The sequence below is a fragment of the Coccinella septempunctata genome, chromosome 5 (assembly GCF_907165205.1).
Source record: "Coccinella septempunctata chromosome 5, icCocSept1.1, whole genome shotgun sequence".
Taxonomy (NCBI): domain Eukaryota; kingdom Metazoa; phylum Arthropoda; class Insecta; order Coleoptera; family Coccinellidae; genus Coccinella; species Coccinella septempunctata.
Genome location: NC_058193.1, coordinates 33,759,742 through 33,784,871, shown reverse-complemented (window position 1 = coordinate 33,784,871; position 25,130 = coordinate 33,759,742). Strand labels below are relative to the sequence as shown.

Below are 25,130 nucleotides of genomic sequence, written 5' to 3'. Positions count from 1 at the left end.
ACCACGAGCGACATTCGCCAAATCAGAGGATATTCAGCTCTGCTAATGAAATGTGATCTGAATTCTTAATCTCATTAACCCTGACTCACTGAATACATCTCACAACATAAAAATATTATCAGCTACAGCCTTCAGATCGTTTCCAACATTTATATGTATTATTTTAGCAGCGATGGAGGTGCCCTACAAACAAAAACCGATGACCCATTTTTATGGAATTAAATCATTATCAATGTCGCGTTCTAGTTTGAGAATGTGGTTCACTATCAATAATAATTATTGTGCTGCGCTCAAAACTAATATGAATTTCGAAAGGAGAATGATGATAAAGAAATTCCGTTACGAATTTGGTTACCAACTAGATTTTTGCAGATATACTGGCTCGGAAACCTCAGCCCAGTTCCTTGGGATAAACCCAAGAGTTATGTTCGTATTTTTTAGGAGTAACTTGACCCCTTATGGTTTTTGGTAGTTTTCTGTGTGTGGATTGGGTTAAATAAACGAATTTTGTGCAAGTGAATTGTTTATGTGCTGTGGAATGATTCTGTGAATGTTTCCAACCCTAGGAAACCTTTAATTTTGTACAATTTTGTATCTGTCAACGTTTTTCCTAAACCTAATACCAACAAAGAATATAATTGAAGTTAGAATAATGGTAAAGAGGTCAACAATTATACCATGGGATATCTCAAATCATCAAGGTTGTGCAGTTCAATGTTCGATCCATAAATTTAACCATAAACTTTTCTCCAGCTTCAGCAATTTAGGCTGAAGCTTGCCTCTGTAAAATCTCCAACATCTAGAACAGACCATGGTACATCTGTTATACATCTGTATCACCTTCTTCTTTCCAATTCCAAAGGGTGCTGGCTTGGTGAGACATCCATTTATGGCAGGCAGAACGAGTATGTCCTTGACCTATGTTTGAAAAGTAAAAAGAATGAAGGACGGTTGGGGTGTGTCTTTGAAAACCCCAAAGCATTCAGCAACACCAGAAGATCAATGTTCCCCACCGACCTCGGCAAATGGGACAACAGTCTATACGATCAACATTGTTTCTTCAACTGCCTGATGATTTGGATCTCCTTGGCATTTAGTTCAGCCCTTAGAATTATTATGAAATTTATCGTGTTTGTGTGGTTCTTGATGTAGTTTTGGAAGACTGCCTGGAATATTGTTTTGCTCAATTTTTTCCAAACCGCACTATGTATTAGCAACCCTCCATCAAAGACATCATACGGATTCGATCTACTGCATTTGTGCAATCCTTCTTCTGTGAAGGCTGTAGGACATAGGAAATAGGACAAGGGCTGTCCTCAGGTCAGCTTTAGACTGTTTTGAGATGCACACTTGTTAGAATAAATTCAGCAAGTCTACTGTAATCTTAATTCTTTGATCTTCAGAAAACAAAAAGGAGGAATTCCTCGTTTTTGGTCAATTTTGAGAAAATTCCTCTTGGATCTTGGTCAATATTAGGTTTGGGGAAATTGTATGCATACAAAATTGCAGCAAGCTTCTCTGAATTTTAGCAGTCGAGTCAGAACTACTGTCCTCGTCTGTGGGCTGCGTGCAGAGCCTTGGCAGAGTAGAGAGACAATCACTTCTTCTTGCTTCTAGTTCAGCGTTCCGGATTGTGAATACGGAAGACCATATTTTAAGTAAATGTCACAATATCATAGGCGATCTTAATGGGACATGTCGTGTAATGGCATTATTTATATATTAGTACCGTATTCGAATATTCATTGTAATCAATGTACGCGAACAGAGAGGGCCTACCACAATAGATGTTGATTGTGGAGTTTCACCTAGTGCACTAGATTCGATGGTAGTAAATAGGTCGCCGTGGCTTATCTCAGGGGTCATCTCTTTTGCTTGGGGAACATTATTCGCTATAACAACTGATGAATTTCGCGGAGATAACTGTTAGAGCTATCTGCGACTGAAAAATTGATTATTTTGACCCAGAAAAAACTGAATCAATGGATAGAACTTTTGGTAGTGATGAATTGCTCAATTCCAGAAGGAAGAGACTAAAATTCTCGGAGGAAAAGTTACAGGTCTTGCTGTAAGATTTTTTGCAGCTAGTCCTAGTGTAAAAAGTTGAATTCCAGAGAAACATCGAGTAAATTGTGTCGAGCAGTATAGCTCGTGGTGAATTCACGATATTCATGTCATAAATATCCTCCTGAACATCATCAACATTCTTTCAAACGGACCTGACAAGTTTTCTTGGGGGCATTCCCCATTTGAGAGCTGCAATTCCACTCGAGCTAGTATAATAGTACGGTTATACTCATAAAACACCATTAGAATTCAGCCAATAAACTGTGAATCACATATTCCTTTCACTTTCGTAAAGTTTATTTTTAAGTGCCGTTGAACCCTATAAATAACATTACATTGGACACTAATAAAATTTTATCATCTGTAAATGATCATTAGTAGTTTTTGTGTAGGTTGTTTGCTGTTCCATTACGTCGAAATACTTACTCCAAATATTGCCTAGTTCCCTCTTTCACATAGTTTTTCGCCCAATGCAATCAAAATTTTCGACATGGGAGGAAAAAATACATGTCAGAATATTGTTATTATGACGTCATCATGAATCCTGAAAGACGCTGAAGCCATAATATGAGAGCAGAATACTGTACTTTTGAAAAAATTATTTTCAAAATATTTCCCCTGATTTTCAATAATATCTGTATTCAATATTGCTATAAATATAAGGAAATCTCTATGTTCAGAGCCACTGTTGGAATATTCTGATTCTATAAATATTTTTGAATGCTTTAGAAACTCATGCCACAATAAATATTCAAATATACAGGGTGAGTCATTGACTCGTACAAATATTTTAACGGTAGAATCTTGAGGTCAAAAGAAACACTTTTTTCCTTTACCATTTCTTCCGAATTAACGTTCAAAAGATATCGGCTGTTGAAAAACCATAAAAAAATGCTATTTTTAGTTACATCTCACAAACGGTTTCATCGAATAAAATGAATATGGGAATATAGTTTCTCATTTATTTGATGAATCTGTTTCGAACACAAGATATCACCCACGTCTTCCAGTTTTCTCATTATGACCATTGCGTACCATAAAAATACCAAAAATACAAAGAACCCAACTCTTGAAACTAAGTTGACAACTGAGTATCTAATGAATATTTGAATGTTTTGTAAAATAAAAGTATTCTTCATATTTTCTAGTATAATGCGCCGTTTTCGAGTAATTTGATCTTCAAAAATTAAAAAGTATCTGTGAAATTTGAAAAATTGGGTACTTTGGCTGAATACAACTCTGATTAAAGGCCCACAGATGTGTACTGCTACAGATATAGCTAGTTATTCTGAAGGTAATTTTGTTTTTCCAGGGGTGGCACAGTTCATTATAAAACCTCAAAATGGCTATATATATATATATATATCTTTTTATCAGGGCCGAATCGGAAGAAATTGTATGGGAAAAAGTGATTTTTTTAACCCCAAGAATCTACTGTTAAAATATTTGTTTGAGACCAAGACTCGCCCTGTATATATAACAGAATATAAATCAATTGAAAATAATCAAATTGACAGTTGAGAGCGAAAAATCAGAGGAAATACAAGAAAATGTTACATACCTGACGAAAGCAAATACATTTCAAAGACATATTTTATACTTGATTTAACAGGAACATTATAAGTTTTGACTATTCGAAGGAATTATTTGAAAATTCTCACTATCAAATTTGTATTTCAGATAATCAGTGAAAATGTCAAAAATCAACCTAATTCATAAAATCAAATTCAACTGCAATAGGATATATAACACAAACATAGTTGCAATGAGCAAAAATCAATATCACACCTTGCTCATTTTATCAAATATACTGGCTTGATATTTTGAGCCATGAGATTTCGTTTATAAGACTGGGTATTACAGATGAAGTTTCAATGTATACAAGGGATACAAGTCTTATCAAACTTGGGAAGGTTCAAAAGCAAAACTAATCCATCTTTTAACCATCATATTGAAACAATTCATCTTAAAAATTGACGAAATCAAGACTAACATAGATACATTGCTCATTATCGAAATTACGTAGGTACTACTTCAGATTTTGGGTCTTCATATGAGCATAATACAACACAAAAAATTCTAATGAAGACATTCGACTCCAACATCATTTCATTTATGCAAAATATAGATCTGCTCATTATCAAATAACTATCTCATAAGAGCAAAACACCAAAACCAACTTGGACCAACTGTTCATATAAAATAAGATGATTAAAACCTCAAAATCGAGAGGAACAACCAGGGTACCTTCGGTAGTACCAAATGTACTGCCTCGCGAATGCTCGAAAAACAAAGGCCACGGTCCTAACCTGAGCCACTCCAATCCATAGGCGTATTCCCATCTGGTCGACGCTCGGCACTGGGTCAGTAAGCTCACCGATCGACTTCGAAGAAGGTTTCAACTTTCAGTAGGTGAATAACCCCACGGGACTGCTGAAATGTCAACGAACTCCCAATGCTAACCACGAGCGACCGGAGTTGTCGATACACTCAATTTCGATCGACTCAGATTCAGTTTCTTGCCTACTGAAGATTTGGATCGATTTTTTTTTCTTTCGGTTTCGTTTCTTCGTGGTTTTCAGATGAGCCAATTCAGGAAACATCGAAGGGATTTTTGCAGAAGGTTCTTCTGTGAACTGGGCAATGGTTTTCAAGCTGCTGCTCCCTTGGAACCTTTTTTTAACATCTCCAGATTCTCCTCACATTGGAAGACACATACAAAACGCTTACAATCCAGGAAATAACCAAGGGAATTTTGCAGAAGGTTCTTCCGTGAACCGGGCAATGGTTTTCAAGCTGCTGCTCCCTTGGTACCTTTTTTTAACATCTCCAGATTCTCCTTACATTGGAAGACACATACAAAATGCTCACAATTCAGGAAACAACCAAGGGATTTTTGCAGAAGGTTCTTCTATGAACTGGGCATTGGTTTACAAGCTGCTGCTCCCTTGGTACCTTTTTTAACATCTGCAGATTCTCCTTACATTGGAAGACACATACAAAACGCTTGCAATTCAGGAAACAACCAAGGGATTAATGCAGAAGGTTCTTCTGTGAACCGGTAAAGGTTTTCAAGCTGCTGCTCCCTTGGTTTCTTTTTTTAACATCTCCAGATTCTCCTTACATTGGGAGACACATACAAAACGCTTACAATTCTGGAAACAACCAAGGGATTTTTGCAGAAGGTTCTTCTGTGAACCGGGCATTGGTTTTCAAGCTGCTGCTCCCTTGATACCTTTTTTTAACATCTCCAGATTCTCCTTACATTGGAAGACACATACAAAACGCTTACAATTCAGGAAACATCCAAGGGATTTTTGCAGAAGGTTCTTCTGTGAACCGGTAATGGTTTTCGAGCTGCTGCTCCCTTGGTACCTTTTTTTAACATCTCCAGATTCTCCTCACATTGGAAGACACATACAAAACGCTTACAATTCAGGAAACAACCAAGGGATTAATGCAGAAGGTTCTTCTGTGAACCGGTAAAGGTTTTCAAGCTGCTGCTCCCTTGGTTTCTTTTTTTAACATCTCCAGATTCTCCTTACATTGGGAGACACATACAAAACGCTTACAATTCTGGAAACAACCAAGGGATTTTTGCAGAAGGTTCTTCTGTGAACCGGTCATCGGTTTTCAAGCTGCTGCTCCCTTGGTACCTTTTGTCAACATCTCCAGATTCTCCTTACATTGGGAGACACATACAAAACGCTTACAATTCTGGAAACAACCAAGGGATTTTTGCAGAAGGTTCTTCTGTGAACCGGGCATTGGTTTTCAAGCTGCTGCTCCCTTGATACCTTTTTTTAACATCTCCAGATTCTCCTTACATTGGAAGACACATACAAAACGCTTACAATTCAGGAAACATCCAAGGGATTTTTGCAGAAGGTTCTTCTGTGAACCGGTAATGGTTTTCGAGCTGCTGCTCCCTTGGTACCTTTTTTTAACATCTCCAGATTCTCCTCACATTGGAAGACACATACAAAACGCTTACAATTCAGGAAACAACCAAGGGATTAATGCAGAAGGTTCTTCTGTGAACCGGGTATTGGTTTTCAAGCTGCTGCTCCCTTGGTACCTTTTTTTAACATCTCCAGATTCTCCTTACATTGGAAGACACATACAAAACGCTTTCGAAAGATTTTTGACCACTCGTTATGCAATACAAACGATCAAAACTGTACCAACACCAGAAACTGGCAATGCAGCAGTGCGGTAACAACCTTGCCTACTCAAAAGGATATGCAGGTCGTTGATCGTATTCTGTAGAAAGCAAAAATTGCCACTGACAAAATAATGCGAGAAGGTGCGGAAACATCTCGACATGCCATATTACCTTCGGCTATACATGCTTGTTCGATAGATATCCGATACGCACATTTCAGAGCTGGAAACATTACAACATACACTGCCTGACACTCAAATAGGGCTGCCATCACAGTCTCATTCTGTGTTCGCAACAAATACTCAAGCTCCAGTTCCTGTAGTGATTTCTCGATCAATCTAAGTTATTGTTCAGGGAGAAACGGGAATAAATCGTAGAAATATTCTAATACGAACGTATTAACTTCCAATTAAACAAACAATGCAGACGTGGGTGTATCAGCACTGGTTAAAACTACGCAGTATAAGACTGCATAATGAGGTATCTCGCTTAACCTTTCAGCGAAGCGCTGACTTCACAACTACCTCATCTAAATTCATACCAAAATGCCAATGAACATATAAATAACGTTTTTCATCGACCGCTCGCTGTGTGGCTGATATGTTTTTATAATTGATACCTTAATGACTGAGTTATTATTGTCCGTTTCAGGATTACTCAGTGATTGTTGCATAATCGTTGTTTGTAATTGTTATTTTCAGAGCGTATCTGGGGGTTCACCTGTTTCGACCTTGTCCAGAGCACTTCAATAGGACATCTTGCTTGATTTGAAAAGATGAGTAAAAATTATTCAGAAGTTTCTTATTTCTCATCTAGATCACCTCCATCTCGATCGTCAGTAGTTATCTACTCAGGTAAGGCTCATCATTTGCCCAGAAGAGAAGAAAATTTTTTTACTAAGTTAGTCCAAAATCAAGATCTCCATATAGGCATGGAAGAACTCCTTTGATAATAATCAGTGCATCTTTTCTCTAGTTGTCTATTACGCTTCTCTTCTCTGAAGAGCTCTTCTTCTCATGAAGGCTCCTTTTTTAGGATCTTCTCTGTTAGACTCTTTTTCTCTTTTAGGTTCTTCTTCCCTAAAGAGCTCTTCATTTGTTTCAGGCTATTCTCTATAAGGCTCTTATTCTCTATAAAGCTCTTCTCTTCTATGTTGCCCTTTTTGTCTACATCGCTCTCTTTCTACCTAAGGCGGTTTAAGTTTTCATTATAACCGAAGTCAAGTATTCTCTGCCACTATTTGGGACATAAGCAATATCGTCTTTTCATGCGCCTCAATTTGGAGGTAGGTACTATAGACATGGAAAAACACCTCTGAGAAAATTCAATACCAGGTAGGCCCTTCTCTTCAAGGCTATTATTCTCTTTAAAGCTCTTATTCTCTTTAATGCTGTTCCTCTTTTTTCAGGTTATTCTATTTTAGGTTCTCCCTCTCTTTTTCTCTTTTAGGCTCTTCTTCTCGTGAAAGTTCTAGTCCTTCAAGAAGCCTTTTTGTCTACGAGGCTTTACTTCTATCTAAGAAGAAGCGTAGAATTCTTAGCATTTATTTGGAAGAGAAAACATAAAGAACGTTTTCTTGTAAGATGCAATGTGAGACACACATCTGATTTTGGGACAGAAACACTGCCAAGAAGACTCCACTGAGTCTTCTTGGCAGTGTTTCTGTCCCAAAATCAGATGTGCTTGACAGGAAAAAAGGCTCCATAGAGTAGAACAACTTTATAGAGAAGAAGAAAAAGTCTTTTGGGAAGAAGACTGACAGTGAAGAATAGCCTTATAGAGACAAAAAGCCTCAAAGAGAAGAAGAACTTTGTAGGGTGAAAAGCTTTATAGAAAGGGTAACTAAATTGTGAAGAAGAGCTGTATAGGGAAGAAGTGCTTTATAGTAGGAGAGCCTCACAGAGAGGGAGGATCTTATAGAGCCTTACACACAAAAAGAGGAATGACGCACTGTCATTCCTCTTTTTGTGTGTAAGGCTCTATAAGATCCTCCCTCTCTGTGAGGCTCTCCTACTATAAAGCACTTCTTCCCTATACAGCTCTTCTTCACAATTTAGTTACCCTTTCTATAAAGCTTTTCACCCTACAAAGTTCTTCTTCTCTTTGAGGCTTTTTGTCTCTATAAGGCTATTCTTCACTGTCAGTCTTCTTCCCAAAAGACTTTTTCTTCTTCTCTATAAAGTTGTTCTACTCTATGGAGCCTTTTTTCCTGTCAAGCTAGAAATCAAACGCTGTTTTCATATTTGTTATTTGGCGCCAAACAGATGAAGCATAATAACTTGATCAATATCAATGCATTGTTAAACGTTGCTGCCAAGTTTGATAGAAAAATTCATACCTCATATCGGAATTGCGATTCGCATGTCATCTGTCAAAAAATGACAGTTCTTTTTTTGACAAGTGACAGAAAACCGTCTCAGTCGAATGAAGACCGTCTTCCCTCGCATTCTGACCAATCCTTGCGCTCCAGCACCACGTGGGACCGCCGGATCTGAGCCGTTTAGCTACCAGTCCACTTCTAACGCATCTCTAACGTCTAATGCGAAAGGAAAGTCATAGCCAAGGCTGGGTCGTCGACCCTACACAGAAAGCAGAACCATGCAACAGTACCTCGAGTATATCAAACTGTATTCGTAGTAGCCCCCACCATAGAGCACCATATGATCTTCCTCTTCTTCTTTGAGGACCCCAGCGTCGAGAGCCATCGAACTACGTAACTGAGGTACGACATTCCGCGATTAATAAATTAATGAATGATTATGGTTATTGGTCGTTTAATGGGAAGGAGCTTTCAATGTCAGCAGTTCCTGTTCGAGATGAAGACATAATTATATGTGCTGGTTCCATGCAGCATTCCAGGGAACCTGACAATGATTTTCGGGTATTAACGATAGATATATCTATCTATTGGTGATCAATGTCCTTCGTATGCGACCGTGAAAAATTGAACTGCAAGCTTCGAAAGAGGTAAATTTTCCATTGAAGATGATGACCGATCGGGAAGGCCAGTTTCTGTGTCAGTCGCCGAAAATATCGATGCAGTTCATGACATGATTTTATCAGACCGTCGAATTGGGCTAAAACGGATATCTGAAGCACTGAATATTTCATACGAACGCGTTCATCATATAGTTCATGTCAATTTGGACATGAGAAAAATTGCTGCAAAATGGATCCTCAAATGTTTGAATGTTGACCAAAAGCGTGCATGGGTAGAAGCATCGCGTTCGATCTGTGCTCGATTTGAAAACGATGTAGACTTCTTAAACCGAATTGTTACTATGGATGAGACTTAGGTACATTTCTACGATCCAGGAACAAAGCAACAATCGATGGAATGGCGACACTCTGGTTCTCCAAGATCTAAGAAGTTTCGTGTCCAAAAATCTGCTGGAAAAGTTGTTGCTTCAGTTTTTTGGGATTGCCATGGAGTAATCATGATTGATTTTTTGGATAAGGGTGGAACAATAACCGGAGATTACTATTTGACATTACTGACCACTCTACGGGAAAAAATTAAGGAGAAAAGACGAGGAAAGCTATCCAAAGGTGTTTTGTTTTTGTAGGACAACGCCCCTGCACACAAATCTCATGTTGCCATGCAAGAAATTCGTGATTTAGGGTTTGTATTACTAGAACACCACCCTTATTCACCAGATTTGGCTCCATCCGACGATCATCTCTTTCCCCAACTGAAAAAAAGTTTAAAAGGTCGTAAATTTCTGTGGATCCATGAAAGCTGTTTAGGTCTGGTTTGCAGAGCAGTAGAAAACATTTTTTTTGAACGGTCTAGAGACGTTGCAGGTTCGCTGTAATAAATGTATCCATTTAAGAGGAGAATATGATGAGTAACAACATATTTTGACATTGAAATTTTGTTTGGTTCTATAGTAGGCTAAGAATTTTTCAATATATCCTAGTACCTTCACTACCAAGTTTTTGAACAAGAAAACTATGTTATCTTAGTTGAATCCAAAGTAGCAGCACGGTTCAAGACGCTGCAAAAAAAACCGAATGAACTGAATATCATATGATTCATCTTTTCTTTCGAAGCATTAATGTTCTTGGACGTTTACAGAAAAACACTCTGGCATCACGACCAAATCGAATGAAGTCAAATGAGGTTTCGTTCTTGATCGATCATTGAAGTCTCCACGCAATACAGCTTCTGCATTTATTTTAACCCAGAAATGGGAGATATCAATGGAATATAAGATGGTTATGGGTAACTTTGATTCATTATAGTTCCGTTAATGAACAGATTAATCGATTACATTGTGAATTGCGACTGTAAAAAAAAATAGAACTTGTTTTTCAGGGAAGTTTCGAAATACAATGATATTTCCGGATTTCCAAACTGTTTCTTTCTGATTTTCCTCGAATGATTCCCCTACAGGTTGCTTACGATAGTTTTTTTCGAATTTTGTCGATCATCATTAGGTAACAAGGCCATAATGCGCATCCCACATACATTTTCTCGATGAGCATCATCTTGAACGCTTGTCATCCAGTTGTCGACAAGTTTATCGAACAGATATAATTACGTAACGGTTCATTCTTACTGAAAATAGCACGGTTTGTACCGAATGCGTGTTATGCGTGCCATTTTGATGAGCCAAGCCGAAAAAAGGTGAGAGAATGTACTGCGTTCGAGATTATTATTCATTAGCAGGCGCCATTGTTCGAAAATTCAGTATATACTGAGTCTTTGACTCATGCAGTAGATTCTTGAGGTCAAAAGAAACACTTTTTTCCTATACCATTTTTCCCGAATCGGCTCGGTTTAAAAGATACAGGCTGTTGAAAAACGATAAAAAAATGTTATTTTTTGTTATATCTCACAAACGGTTTTATCGAATGCAATGAATTTCAGAATATAGTTCTTCATTTATTCGAGGAATCTTTTTCAAACACAAGATATCACCCACGTCTTCTGAAAATCTCAATTTTAATGAAAGTTAACTCTACATTGACTTTATAACTTAATTTTTATGTTCTCTCGGGAAGGTTTTGAACGAAACAAGACACATTGAATAGAAGAAAAATTCAGGATTTCACCGAATCTTATAGTCAGTCAAAGTCAAAGATATTCCACCCCATACCATAATCGATCCTCCCCCGAAACCAGTAGTATTCAGGAAATTGCACTGAGCATATCTTTCATGTGGACGTCTGTATACAAGGGAACGTCGATCACAATGGTAGAGGCAGAATCTAGACTCATATGTAAAGAGAACTCTTTCCCAATCGGCCTCTTCCCAATGGATATGCTTTCTCGCAAAATCCCAACTCGCCCTTCGATGGGCTTGGGTAAGAGCTGGGCCTCTTGCCGCGACACGAGGCCTCAAATCATATTCTCTGAGGCGATTTCTTATTGTCTGAGTGCTAATTTGCACCTCATGAGTTTGCTCAAGCTGAATTTGAAGGAGGCGAGCGGTTGCAAACCGTTGTCTCAACGAAGAAACTCTCAAGTAACGTTCTTGAATGGCAGTTGTTACCCGTGGTCTACACTGTCCTGGTCTTCGGACATTCATACCTGTCTCCCTGAATCGCTGCAACATTCTGGACACACTTGTATGGGAAACTCCAACTTTCTGCAATTCTTGTGTATGTCCACCCTTCTTCTCGCAAAACTACCGCTTGGGCACATTCCTCTTGGGTCAAATTGCGTGTTTCGCGTTGCATAGCGATCGAGTGTAGAAAATCAAACGAAAGAAAAACTATTGATCACTAGAATTGATCGAGAACAACTGATTTTAGAATGGAGCCAATACATTCAAAATCTGATAATATCATCTTTTTTTATTCCTGCGCTGGGAAAAAACATCTGTATTGAAGAAAACCGTTGAAAGTGGATAACATATGCATGCATAATTCTGATAAAAATAATTATCATTGAGAACACCTCCAGTTGTAGAATAAATTTGAGATTTCCATAATGTGCGTTAATTTTTTTGCGCAGTGTATTTTCTCGTATAATGCGCCGTTTTCGAGTAATTTGATGTTAAAAGTGGCACAACTCAATATGAAAACTTAAAATGGCAATATCCTTTTATCAGTGCCGAATCGGTAGATATGGCAAGATTTTTCATGAGACCTCACAAGCAGAAATAAAGGAAACATCATTCCACCTTCGTTATAACCAGTTACATATTGAGCAACACCCGGTTCAATATTCTCAGTTTCGCAAACGATTTTTTTTTCGGCTTTGAAGCTGACAGTTTTTTGTGGAATATTGATTATATCTGGGTTAGTGAACTGATACTATTCGAGTTCATTACCTCTGCATATATTAGAGGAATTAATTCAAAGGTGAAAGCTTCAAATAAAAAGTCCGATTATAAATATTAGGTAATTTACCTTGCTTCGAATGTCCTTGGGGGTCGTTAACCCTATGTAACTTGACTGGCGCGAACTCAACAAGGATTTAAACAGGCAAGCTGATGTTGACGATAGGTACCTACGTATTTCTACGTTCTACAGAACAAAAGTTTGATTCGTTTTCTCCCAATATACAGGAAAATTGAAAGAACAAGTTTAAAGTGGCGAAGAGTTGCTCTTTCAGAATATGTAAGTATCACATTTAGATCCCAAAAAGATGGGGTCAGTTGAAACTTCCTCAAGACCGAACGGTTGTGCCGAAATGGATGAAGCTCTCAGATTTATTACTAGAAGAGTTGCTCTTTCAGAATATGTATCACATTTATATATCTACACGATAATTTTCCTGGAATAACTATTCAAAAGTTAACCATCGAAAAATTACCAAAAAGTTGGGTTCAGTTAAAACTTCCTCAAGATCGAACGGTTGGACCGGGGTGGATGAAATGTCGGGATTTAACACTAGAAAGGTTACTCTTTCAGTGTAAGTATCACGTTTAACTCTACTATGATTTTTTGCTAGATACCACACCACCTAACTCGAAGGTTGAAAAATGGAAAAAATAAAAATTTCTGGTGAACAGTGTTGGATATACGAATGTCTGATATGAAAATATAAGTTTTCGAACACGCTGAATCTATTGCCAGTAATTTCGAAAGCCTATGTCCCTTCGTTTAGATTTTCATCTTGGAAATGGCATTTTTCAAAAGTTGCAAATTTCAATCTGCGATATCTCCTGTCATATTCGTCTGATCGAATTGGAATTTCCGGTTTTATAACCAGCTTTGCCAAGGGTTCCATCCTAGCACAAAAATCGATTTCGAAAATATCAATTTTTTGGGTCAAAAATGAGCTAGGGGTTAGACCCCCCTGAAATGACATATTTGCTACTCTGTCTGAAAATCTGGATGTTCTATTACTGTTCTAGGATATGGAGTGCATTGAAGTTGTTTTGAAGATTCTTGAAAACCAAACAGTGGATGATTCAATAGAGAATTGCACTCCAGAGAGCTCTCCGAAGTCAACTCGAAAATGAAAATTGTAAAAACAAAAAAATTATTTACTCCTAAACAGTGTCAGATATTCCAAATTTGGGCATAAAAATATATGTTTTCGAACACGCTGAATCTATTGCGAGCAATTTCGAAATCCTATCTCCCTCCGTTCAGATTTTCTTCTAGGAAATTGCATTTTTCAAAAATTGCAAATTTCACTTGAGAATTCGTCAAGACAGAACGGTTGCGCCGAGATGGATGAAATTCTCAAATTTAATACTAGAAGAGGTGCTCTTTCAGAATATGTATCACATTTAGATCTACGATTGTTTTCCTGGGTAAAAAACTACTGGAACGTTGACCTTCCAAAAATTCCCAAAAAGATGGGGTCAATTAAAACTTCCTCAAGACCGAACGGTTGTGTCGAGATGGAATAAATTGTCAAATTTATCACTAGAAGAGTTGCTCTTTCAGAATATGTATCACATTTAGTTCTACGATTGTTTTCTTGCGAAAAATACTACTCGAACGTTGACCTTCCAAAAATTCCCAAAAATATGGGGTCAGTTAAAACTTCCTGAAGACCGAACGGTTGTGTCGAGATGGACGAAATTCTCAAATGTATCACTAGAAGAGTTGCTCTTTCAGAATATGTATCACATTCAGATCTACGATGATTTTCCTAGAAGAAAAACTACTCGAAAATTGACCTTCGAAAAATTGGATAAATGTGGACGAAACAGTGCGCCCATCTTGAGGTCACAGTATAGTGTAACCCCCAAAGATTATAGAATACTCTATAATCTTTGGTAACCCCTTCTGAAATCTAGTTATCAGTCTTTAAGTAAAAAGGACCAATTTTGGCCATAATCCCAACGCCGATCCATTGAGGTGAAATTTCCCGAAGGCAAGGCGCTTGTTTAACAGTAGCCACTACAGTCCTGTCCCCGTCAGTCAAAACAAGAAGATTGCCCGTGTCAAGCACACGTTTATTTTCGGAACCAATAAAAAGGAAATACAAAACGAGTCGAAATTTCGCAAGATCAGGTTGGTAAAAACTGAGGTGGACGGCGACGTCTGCAAACCAACTCGAATTCAAGGAATATTGCCCAATATCACTGGAACGAACAAATCAGCCGTTGCACAATGCCGCTTTTAATGTATGGTAATTCCGAACAGCCGAAATCGTACTTTTTTTATGGGCTCAAACGAATATTTCATCGCACACGCCTTTCCCAACTTGCCTTTGCCAATAACGATGAGTATGCAACGCAGAGTTGGATTTCAGACTGCGACTGAATTTTTATATTGATAGTATCCTCGTGAGTTATCATCAGCCTCAAGTCTTACCATGTTACTTCAAGAATTTTCGAGGTTAGTGTTCAGATTAGCGAACAATTCTTCACTTCAAGGGAAAAAATCTACAGGATAGGAAAGTGAGAAGAATCATTAGTTGGACAGCATTTTTGAACAGGGTGGGAAAAATTAGATGGGATTGGATGGCAGCTCTGTAACCCTAAGACCTAGAGAAAAATGGATGGCACGTTTCCGACCTAAATTTTCAAAAGATTGTCAAAACCGTATCCCTCTATTTTTTCAAGTTATACCTAAGTGAGAACTCATATTTCGGCTCTTTGAATTGTTGCCTCTATCCCAAAGTTCAGTGGTATCAAAAAACAAATGAAACACTTTTTCATGTGGAATGCAGTGGCGTAGTCAACGATTCTTTTCAGTCCGCCACTTCACTGATGTAATAGTAATTCTCATTTGGTAGTTCAAATAGCTGACGCTGAGGTATTTTGTAGTTAGTATTCCAAAAACTTGAGCTCAGTTTATGGCTGAGATCTGCAGAAAATAGCATTCAACTCGGAGCTCGCTAATCCGCCAAATATACAGGGTTTCTGTAATCAAAAGGGAAGGACTTAGGGAGATGATTCATCGATGAAAATAAGCAGGGGAAGTTCCTATAATTTTTTTTCGAAATCGGCCTTCCTTCCAAGATACAGCCTTTGGAAGGCGATGACGAGTTGACAGTTTTAATTTTTTTTTTACGGGTTCTAAAAAACACTGTGTCATGCAACTATACATGATACGAAGGACTAAGTAGATATTACTCATACGATTTTTTTAGATATCATAACTTTAGTATGAAGGGTTGAAAATAACAACCTCTTTTGATTTTCCTCTAAAAATTGATTTCATGGGATAATTTTCGAAAAATAAAATTCTCTTATGGTTTCCCATTCAATTCTGGAGAAAATTTGTCTCTTTCAAAATTTCGATAGAGTCAATACTTTTCTCGGAATACCTAAAAACTTACAAGCAGTAAACGAAGGTCTATGCGGCAGAGAGTTGATGCATATATTTTAGTGGAGTTAGGACTAGTTGCAGGAAAGTCCATTAAGATTTGATGCCCTATCAAAATTTAAAATTGTCATTTTTGAAGGGGAAAATGGAGGATTAAGATTTCAATGAAGTATTAAATTTTAATGGACTTTCCTGCAACTGGACGTTAGTCATTCTATGGAACACTTTTATACGATGAAATGGAATGAACAGTGATCAGAACTGCTTGTAAGTTTTTATTTATTCCAAGAAAAGTATCGACTGTATCGAAATTTTGCAGGAGACTTTTTTTCTCCAAAATTGAATGGGGAACCATAAGAGAATTTTATTTTTCGAAAATCTATCCCACGAAAAAAATTTTTGAAGGACAATCATAAAGGGTTGTTATTTTCAACCCCTAATAATAAAGTTATGAGGTCTAAAAAAATGCGTGAGTAACATCTACTTAGTGCTTCATATTATGTAAAGCTTTATGACCCAGTATTTTTTATAACCCGTAAAAAAATTAAAAACTGTCAACTCGTCATAGCCTTCCAAAGGCTATATCTTGGAGGGGAGACCGATTTCGAAAAAGATTTATAGGAACTACCCTTGCTTATTTTCATCGAGGAATCATCTCCCTAAGTCCTTCGCATTTGTTCACAGACACCCTGTATGTCAATCAATCATACTTTACCCTGGTGTGCCAATTTGTCAAGCATTTTGTCGATGGTCATTGTCATTCTTGAACCTAAACTTAAGCTTTAGCTCCTCTGAGGGGAAAAACCTAGGATAGACATATCGGTTCATCAATGAGGCCATCAGGTCCAGAAAATCTTTTGTGGGAATTTAATCATTATTGAGTCACAATTGACAGTTCAGATCTGCCTTGTCCATCATAGAATTTCAAAATTAAAGCCTACTGCGTTCATATTTCGTTTGGTTGAAGACTAAAGAACACCTCTTTCGATCTTATCGATGGAATTAGGCTTATGGCCTTAGAAAAAGAGCTCTAATGAAAACATCTTGCCAAAACTGCTGGCATCTGCTTGGCTGCTCTCAACCCTAGAAACCTCGCAGTAACCCCTTTGAACAGCATCCGCCATCAGGCTAAAAGGCGGCTGTAAATTGCGGTCAGGAATTATTAGTACCGGTTTTGGTAGCAAAACAAGCGCGTAATGAAGATCCACAAGAACGCAATTCGATGAAGAACACCAAAAGAAAATAAACGACGATTTGATCCACTAACCCACTGACTAAATTGGTTTTTTACTGCCAACCGGCAGGTTAACGACCTCCGAAATCGAACAGAACAAGAAGTGTTAGCAGGGAACGGTAAAAAGGCTAAATTACATTCGAGCATTATGCTAGCAATCCCTTAAGGGAGCAAGAAACAAACTCCTACAATGAAGTATCATCGACACTCATACGATTGCAGAAATAAGAAATGTTCTGTGTCTGCATCATCAAGTGAGATGATCAAAAACCTTGTATTCTCACTGATACAAACTGTCAACACCAGCCATCTCGATAGCATTCATAAGTTGATCATGCAAATCAATATTTGTCTATAATGGTTGAAAGTCTGAGATCTATCTCATCATCTTGGATTGGCGTCATGCTGAGGGATGCACAAACCATCTATGATCACAAAACATCAAATTGAACTTGTCAATTGGAGACAACCTGTTGTCAATGAGTTGTCTTTATCGTGAGGGTTTTCGTTACATGCTTTTTAAGTTTTTTATGTTGATTGTTATTCATTATTTTGTTTTTCATAGTGAGTTTTGTTGATTTTCTGCCCATTTTCTTTGTTAAATTATTTTAATTATATCTCAATAAGCGTTTCAATATGAAACGGCTGAGTTCTCTTACTTCAACATGTCCTGGAAAACTGTGGGGAAACTCTGGTAATCAAGAAGCATTCCGGCAACGTCGTACGGGGATCGAAGTTGGTGTGGTCACAAGAAAGGGCCAAACAAAAATAGATTGGTGTAAAATGAGAGGGTCAATGTCCTCTAGAAGAACTTGAATTCATGACGTATTCGTCCGTTCATTGTATACTAACGGAGTATAGTACCAGCCATCCACTTTCACTCTCAAAGGTAGACGATCGTTCTTGGAATATCGGACAACAGACTCAGGAGCTACGAAGGGTCATCGACACAGTCCGTGTTAGCAGACAGACAACACGCTGCTTGGTACCCAGCTAGCATCTAGTGCTACTTGGGGTACCAAAATGTACTAAATATCCATCTTAGGTTCGTAAGCAAGCTGTCCATACTTTTTGACATCCTGAATCTATTTTTTGATCGTTTATCGGGGTTTGAAAAACTATGGCAGCATTTATTTTTCATTGAAGGGGGCAAAAAAGCATAAACGAGGTATTCTACTTAGATCATTCGAAGATTATCATACTGGTCGATCATTTGGTCTTTTTTTGAGGTAAAATGACTAGCTCGATTCGAACAAATTGTCTATCTGTCAACTGTGATCGTAATTCTGCTCTTTAGCATTTGCAGCCTTGTTTTACAAAGGAGTAGATTACAATCTTTAGGTGGATATAAAGACCATTATTCACGGTAAACAATCTGAAGTAAGCGAATATTTAGCGCACAATGAGGCTAGGAGAGGCTAGGCGACTCTGTTTTAGGACTGTCTACTGAGCTAGCACAAGACACATCATTTCAATCAAGAGTGTACTGATGAACATCCATTACTAATGGCTGAAATGTTGAATTGCGGTCTATTGTAGTTCACAAACAAGCCCAAGGAGCTAACATCTCAGTCCAGTCCCATCTTCTCAAGGAATGAGAGTAATTTCTGACCCTCTCTAGAGTCAGATGTAAAGGGCAGTCACAAAGGATATGCTCAGTGGTCTTCCAAGCAGCAGTCTGCATAAGGATTTCTCGACATTCTTCAGTTGTGTTGATCTGCTGTGATCTGGACAGATCCACTCAAGATTTGGTATTTTTTGACAGCCAAGGATTAGTCCTGTGAAAGTATCGCAGCCGCGGTCTGCTACGCCAGTACTCACCGACGCTGTGTGCTGAGATACGTTCATCTGTCATTCTATATTCCTTCAACCTGGTGTTGGGAACTCCGAAAACTAGTTCAGGACGAATGCACGCTGTATTCACGCCCTTCCTGTCCAGTGCATTCGATATTTCGTTGCCTCAGAAGAGTCCTGGTACCAAATTGAGTAACCCTCCTCTATAGGGGAGATTGTGCAGACCGCAGGTTTTACTTTAGGGAACCCTACAGGGTAATTTTTACCGAAAATGAATCTATGGTCTACACCTAGTAGATTTGGCTCATCAATGGCCTTTCAGTCTTGTTTCTCTTGTTATGAGAACAAGCTGTATAGCAGGACGTTCAAAGTTCTGGCCACATCTCATGCCCAGAACCCCATATTGGCCTGTATTTCATCTGAATATTAGCTGGTAAAGCACAAAAACTTTAGTCTGCCTGGGTCGTTCAGAGCTTAGATGTGCAGTCTATGAGTTGCTAGTCTTGCCTCTTTTCTCACTGACAGATGAAGGTCTAAAGAAGCCTCACACATTCAAGATAATCGCATCAACGGCAAATTGATCAAAAATCTTGAAGTGATTCAGTAAAACAAACTGAACACATTGATAGAGGATTTAACATTCAACCAGTGAAGGGTGAATAGCCTTATTGGCAGAGGGTAACAACAAGTTGTTACTCTTTGGTACAAATAAGGGCAGTAAATCACCCACATATTGTGATTATATTATCTTAATCACTCTACTCTGTAATCTGTGATCTTAATGCAGAAAGCTACATGGGATGGAATATGTTGAGTATACTAACTGTACAACTATAGTGACTGTATCATTAGTAACAGTTATTTTTATTATTTATTATAATTATCCTACATCAATATCAATTCATAACACTTGAATTAACCTTCGACATCTAGTGGTCAAAAACCGCACTTACGGCGATGGTGGCGTACCACCGTGGAAGCCATAAGAGTTAATATTAAAAATAAATTTTAGAGGAGGTATTAATTCCCACAAATCAAACTACTTCGAGTATGAGCAATATTGAGGGTACCACTTGTACTACTTTTCATGTGACTTAAATTTACTTGAAGGAACTTTAATTCAACTTACCCTATAATACTTATGAAAAACACAACAAAATCAAAACAAAACAAAAATAGGTTAGGTTACTTTTCAAATTCGACTTTGGATCTACCGAGTACTGGATTCATAATTTTTTCATCGTACAATGTGGAAAAATAAATAACAAAATGTGAAAAAATATATTGGATACACAGCAGAGAATAGTAATGTTACAATATTTATTATTATTAATTAATGATAGTCATTTGACCCACTTATCTGAGCAGTGAGTTCTATGCTTTGTAGTTCGCTATCGAAAAGTAGGCATTTTCCCATTTTCGTCAGTAAACATTTTCAACTTCAAATCTTTTAACGGTTTCTTGATTTACAATAGTTTTTTTTCACTTCTTAGAGGAAAAGTATATTTGAATTTCAAATTGTCACCTCAGATGTACTAAACTAACCGTGCTGTGTGATATTAACTCCAAAAAATGGCTAGAACTAAAGTTAAACCTGTAGCTAAAAAAGCGTCCTCTTCAAAACAAGAAACTTCCCTTCATTCCAACAATAATAATAACACTCTAGATTCATCTGCAAATTCAGATTCAACGCAAAGTACTATACAAAGTACAATAGACAATGAAAACATTTCTCCTGCTAAGCCAAAATCAAAAATAAGAAGATCAATAGTAGAAGAGAAAAGGGAGAATTACATGTTGAAAAGATTTGGAAAACTGGAAAAAATCTCGAAGAAGACTTACAAAAGCATAAAGTTTTTACAAAGTACAACCCACACACTCATACCAAAGTTACCTTTTGCTAGGCTTATTCACGAACTTGTTATGAAATATAATCAGAACGGTCTTCGAATACAAGCTCGGGCATTGGAAGCAATTCAGGAAGCTGCAGAACTACATATAATCGACGTGTTTGCCGCCTCTAATCTCGCTGCTGCTCATGCTAAAAGGAAAACTGTGAGGTGTAATGATATGTTCTTTGTTCGTACACTTTTGAATTGGCCAACGGCTCGCTATTAAAATATTGGAATTATTTCTCTGAGTACTTGAAATGTGTGTTTAAAAATTTGTTAGTTCTATAATTAATGTAAAAAGTGTATTGTAATAGTCCAATATGAGTTTGTAAAATGTATACTTTAAGACAAAGGTACTGAACTAGATATAATTGATTTTTATGACGAAACGTTATTTTTATAATGTAATGGAAAGCAATAAAAGAATTTTTTTGCTTTTATACCATAGACTTGAAGAACTGGTTTCCTTCAGCCAATAAAAATTAACTAGATGATTATAGTTTTTTATTACCAAAAAGTAAACACATACAAAGCAATTTAGCTCTTAGGATATAATCTGGAGATCATAAGATCTGTAATTTCATGCTGTTTAGCATCTAAGTTGGATATCTTGAACTGATGAGGAACCATAGTCACTGATCTATGTGTGCTTTTCCTTGATAAATGGTTTTTACATTACATTGGCTGATATATACATATCAGCAGGTATTATTCAACAGAACTAATTTCCATATGCACTGTTATAATTTGAAAATAAATTCCGAATTCTTAGGTGAAATCTATTTATAAAATTCCATCATTTTTAGTTCATCAACACATCTTTCTGCAGCCTGCAATAAACGTGTTACTTAGAGAATGTTAAAGCTATAACTAGAAAATATATTTCCACAAATTTTCATGAAAAGCTTTTAGTGTTTGCAAACTATGAACATTGAATACAACGAATTGAAAGTATGTTTTTGTACTGAAATATAATACCAACTTTTTCGAACTTACATTTCTCACAGATCCAATTGAATCAAACATTAGAGCCTCCAGAGTCTCCTTTACATTATCATCCCAAAGCAACTCGAGATTTTTGGGACATTTTTTCCCTAAAAAGAACATAAAATAGCACACTCTCTCCCTCAAGAGAGCATTTTCATGACGAAGAAGATTCACAAAATTGAAAGGATTTTCTTCATTCCCAACATCGTTTGTCAATATTTTTTCGACTAACTCTGAATATGTCGTCGATTTCCATATCATAAGAGTTAGAATGTTGACCACGTCCAATACCACTCTGGGTTTTCTTTTTGCTTGAAATTTTTTTACCTGTTAGCAATAGAAGCAACACAAGAAACACTTTGGTACTCACACAGACTGAGAAATTTGCGCAATAAACTGAAAATATTCAAGATAGCCAGTGTGTCGCAGAACTGGCTGAGGAATTCCTCTTCCAAATGTACCAAATGTGAAATGAGGATATAGAACGAACTTAACACTCCCAAATCATCTTCCGTCCAATGTAGTATGAGTTTATATCTTTCTTTGCAATCTGAAGTAGGGTTTTTCTCACGGAGCAGCAATTTCGATGAATAAACCAAGTTGGGCACTACTTTTACTTCGAGATAAACCTAACAAATGAATAAGAACCATGAAAGCAAAGGAGAGTTCAATTTCAATGGAAACACTCAAATTACTTATTTGATACTGAGTAGTTCACTTCATTATAAAATTTTCCCAGGCATTATATATTATGATTCACCACGAAGTAGATAAAAAGATCTATTTGAAAAATCACTGTCATTACTCACCTTCATTATAGTTTCAAGAGTTTTTTTTGGGAAGTTCTTTGTACTGAACGGAATTGACATCAACTTTGCAATATGAGTCAGCACTTCAGGACTTGTTGTGGAATTTTTTAAGGGCGAAACTAATATGCTTGTTAAATGAGACTGCGTTAAATAAGCTAGCTCTTGACTCATAATTTCTGCAGTAGCCTTTCTCAGAAAAACGCTCCATTCTTCAGTTTGGATTGGATGCGTCTCCTCAGAGAATTTCAAAGGTGTAACTGAAAAATGAGTAAATGAACTGAACATGTAGGGTGTTTTATGCAAAGTATCTAGGGGACAGAATGAGATTTAATTGGAAATAATTATGTATGTTGGATCAATGAGGATAATACTGCAGTTTTATTTTACCTCGATTATGACTTTTACTGCTCTGTAAATCTGTATCTGTATTTGAATCACACTTTTTATCCTGCTTTGCTCGACAGTCTTTATTTTGTGTTTCATGAACATTTATATCTTCCTCCTTAGAATCTAATGAAAGACGATCCATCTTATCACTAATTTCTGCATTGTTATTTTCAGCATCTAAGTTTTCACATTCACTCTTTTCAGACCCCTTTGGTGATTTGGGCGTGTTCTTTTTCACTTCATTCTCTTCAGATACCCTAAATGATCAAGGATAAAAAAAAATATTCCACATCTACAAATTTCATTTACTTACCTATCTCCGGACTTTTGACTAGTTCGTTCCTTCCTTTGAATATCTTTTAGTGTCATTGTATTCATAGATAACGTTTTTGTGAGTGGCTTTGTAAGATCATCTCCTAAAACTAAAATATTACCCTTTACCCAAGGATGGTTTAATAATTCAGTCCAACTAAATCTTTTCTTTGGATCCTTTTGCAATAGTCCCTAAAAACAAAAAATTAGACTGCAACTTCTTCTAAGAAAGGTACAAGCATGCTTTCACAAATTTTATACTGGTCACAAACCTTAAGAAAGGATACACAAATGCTGCTCAAAAAAGAAGGCCATTGGATCTGTTCATGCTTAATCAGCCTTATGAGGTGAAGTATAGATGATGTACAAAAAGGCGGTGCCCCTACTAGTAATTCATATATAATACAACCCAGAGACCACAAATCTGCATTATGGTCATAAGGCAACTCGTCTATTAATTCAGGGGCCATATAGAGGGGGGTGCCTGTGAACAATCATTATAAAAAGTCATTATCATTGTGGATCCAACTATTTCAACTTCAAGCATTATTTATATTGCCCATGTGTTCCCTCACCTTTGATTGAAGTTAAAACATGGGTGCCTGTACTCATATTCCTTGCAAATCCAAAATCGCAAAGTTTTGCGTGCTCTTTTGTATCCAGAAGGATATTCTGAGGCTTCAAATCTCTTGAAAACTCATTTTATAGCTTGGAGCGATAACCAACAAAAGTATACATACCTGTGAAGTACACGGTGTGAATGTAAATAATATAGGGCAGAAACAAGGTCCCAAACAATTTTTTGTACACGATCTTCTGCTAAATACCCATTTTCACCAAGAATAGTGTTCAATGCTTTATGAGCAAACTCTGTTATCACAACTATCTTGAAAATATACATATCATTGTAAGTTTTTATGGCAACGTACTGAATTGAGGAGGAAAGAATTGAAAAATATTTCTTTGAATAAGAAGCCTACCTCATTGTCGCTCTCAAAAGAATCTAACATTTGTATAATATTCGGATGGTGCAGATGCCTTTGTATCTCGAATTCTCCTCTAAGGTCCTTTATTTCTTTTAATGACCGTCCTCTCTATTCATAAAAGAAAAATGTCAAGAATTTCAAAAGTAAAAAAGGATATTGCGGGTACCTTGCTTATAACTTTGAGGGCGACGATTTGCCCATTACTCAAATGTTTTGCTTTATAAACTCTACCAAAAGAACCTTCACCTAGCGATCCGAGCACTTCATACTGGTCCATTTTTGTAAGATATGTTTACAATAATTTTAGAACTCTGGGTGATAATTAGAAGCGAACAGAAAAGAATTATACCAATTTCAAATTCATAACATAACCTGCGACAATTATTTACAAACAATGAAAAATTTAAATGTCAAAAACAGATGGCACAGGACATTTGAACTACTTCACCTAAGGGCCGGTTTACACGCACAAGCTATTTGTGTATAAACTGGCAGAGTGAAGAGGTTTTTACACCAAGTCGTCGGTTAATCTTCTAATGATGAATTTTATATCGTTTAACATTTTATTATACATCTGCCTATTTATAAAATTCATCATTGAAGAGAAAAGTTAATGATACCTGGGAATAAGATAAAAAAAAATTCATTGGGGCCTCAAGGAAACAATCGAACCAAAAGTAATACTTTAACTTTAAAATAGCTTTATTGAAACATAACATTGCTCAATCTGTAATTCATTAAATGGCACATTTGGTGTCGATGGTATTCATTGAAAAATATGCATTTCAACTCTGGACTTCAATTTCGATTGGA

General features: G+C 37.0%; 2 protein-coding genes across 2 annotated transcripts in view; both read right to left on the bottom strand.

Annotated features, from left to right (window-relative positions):
* Positions 1 to 20,145, bottom strand: part of LOC123314263 (cytochrome P450 306a1) — a 39,538-nt gene extending 19,393 nt beyond the window's left edge. Inside the window, exon 1 of the mRNA XM_044899429.1 lies at positions 20,074 to 20,145. The gene's annotated coding sequence lies outside the window, so the exon portion shown is untranslated. The remainder of the gene's footprint in view (positions 1 to 20,073) is intronic.
* Positions 20,146 to 21,326: 1,181 nt separating this feature from the next.
* LOC123314436 (serine/threonine-protein kinase fused-like) lies at positions 21,327 to 24,869 on the bottom strand. Its single transcript, XM_044899726.1, has 11 exons — positions 24,484 to 24,869; positions 24,312 to 24,425; positions 24,072 to 24,217; positions 23,907 to 24,019; positions 23,604 to 23,815; positions 23,333 to 23,523; positions 23,020 to 23,276; positions 22,633 to 22,889; positions 22,194 to 22,452; positions 21,833 to 22,134; positions 21,327 to 21,666 (listed from the first exon to the last, which is right to left on the bottom strand). Exons 1-11 carry the CDS (start codon positions 24,592 to 24,594, stop codon positions 21,616 to 21,618), a joined length of 2,013 nt encoding a protein of 670 aa, XP_044755661.1. The 5' UTR covers positions 24,595 to 24,869; the 3' UTR covers positions 21,327 to 21,615.
* Positions 24,870 to 25,130: the final 261 nt, after the last annotated feature.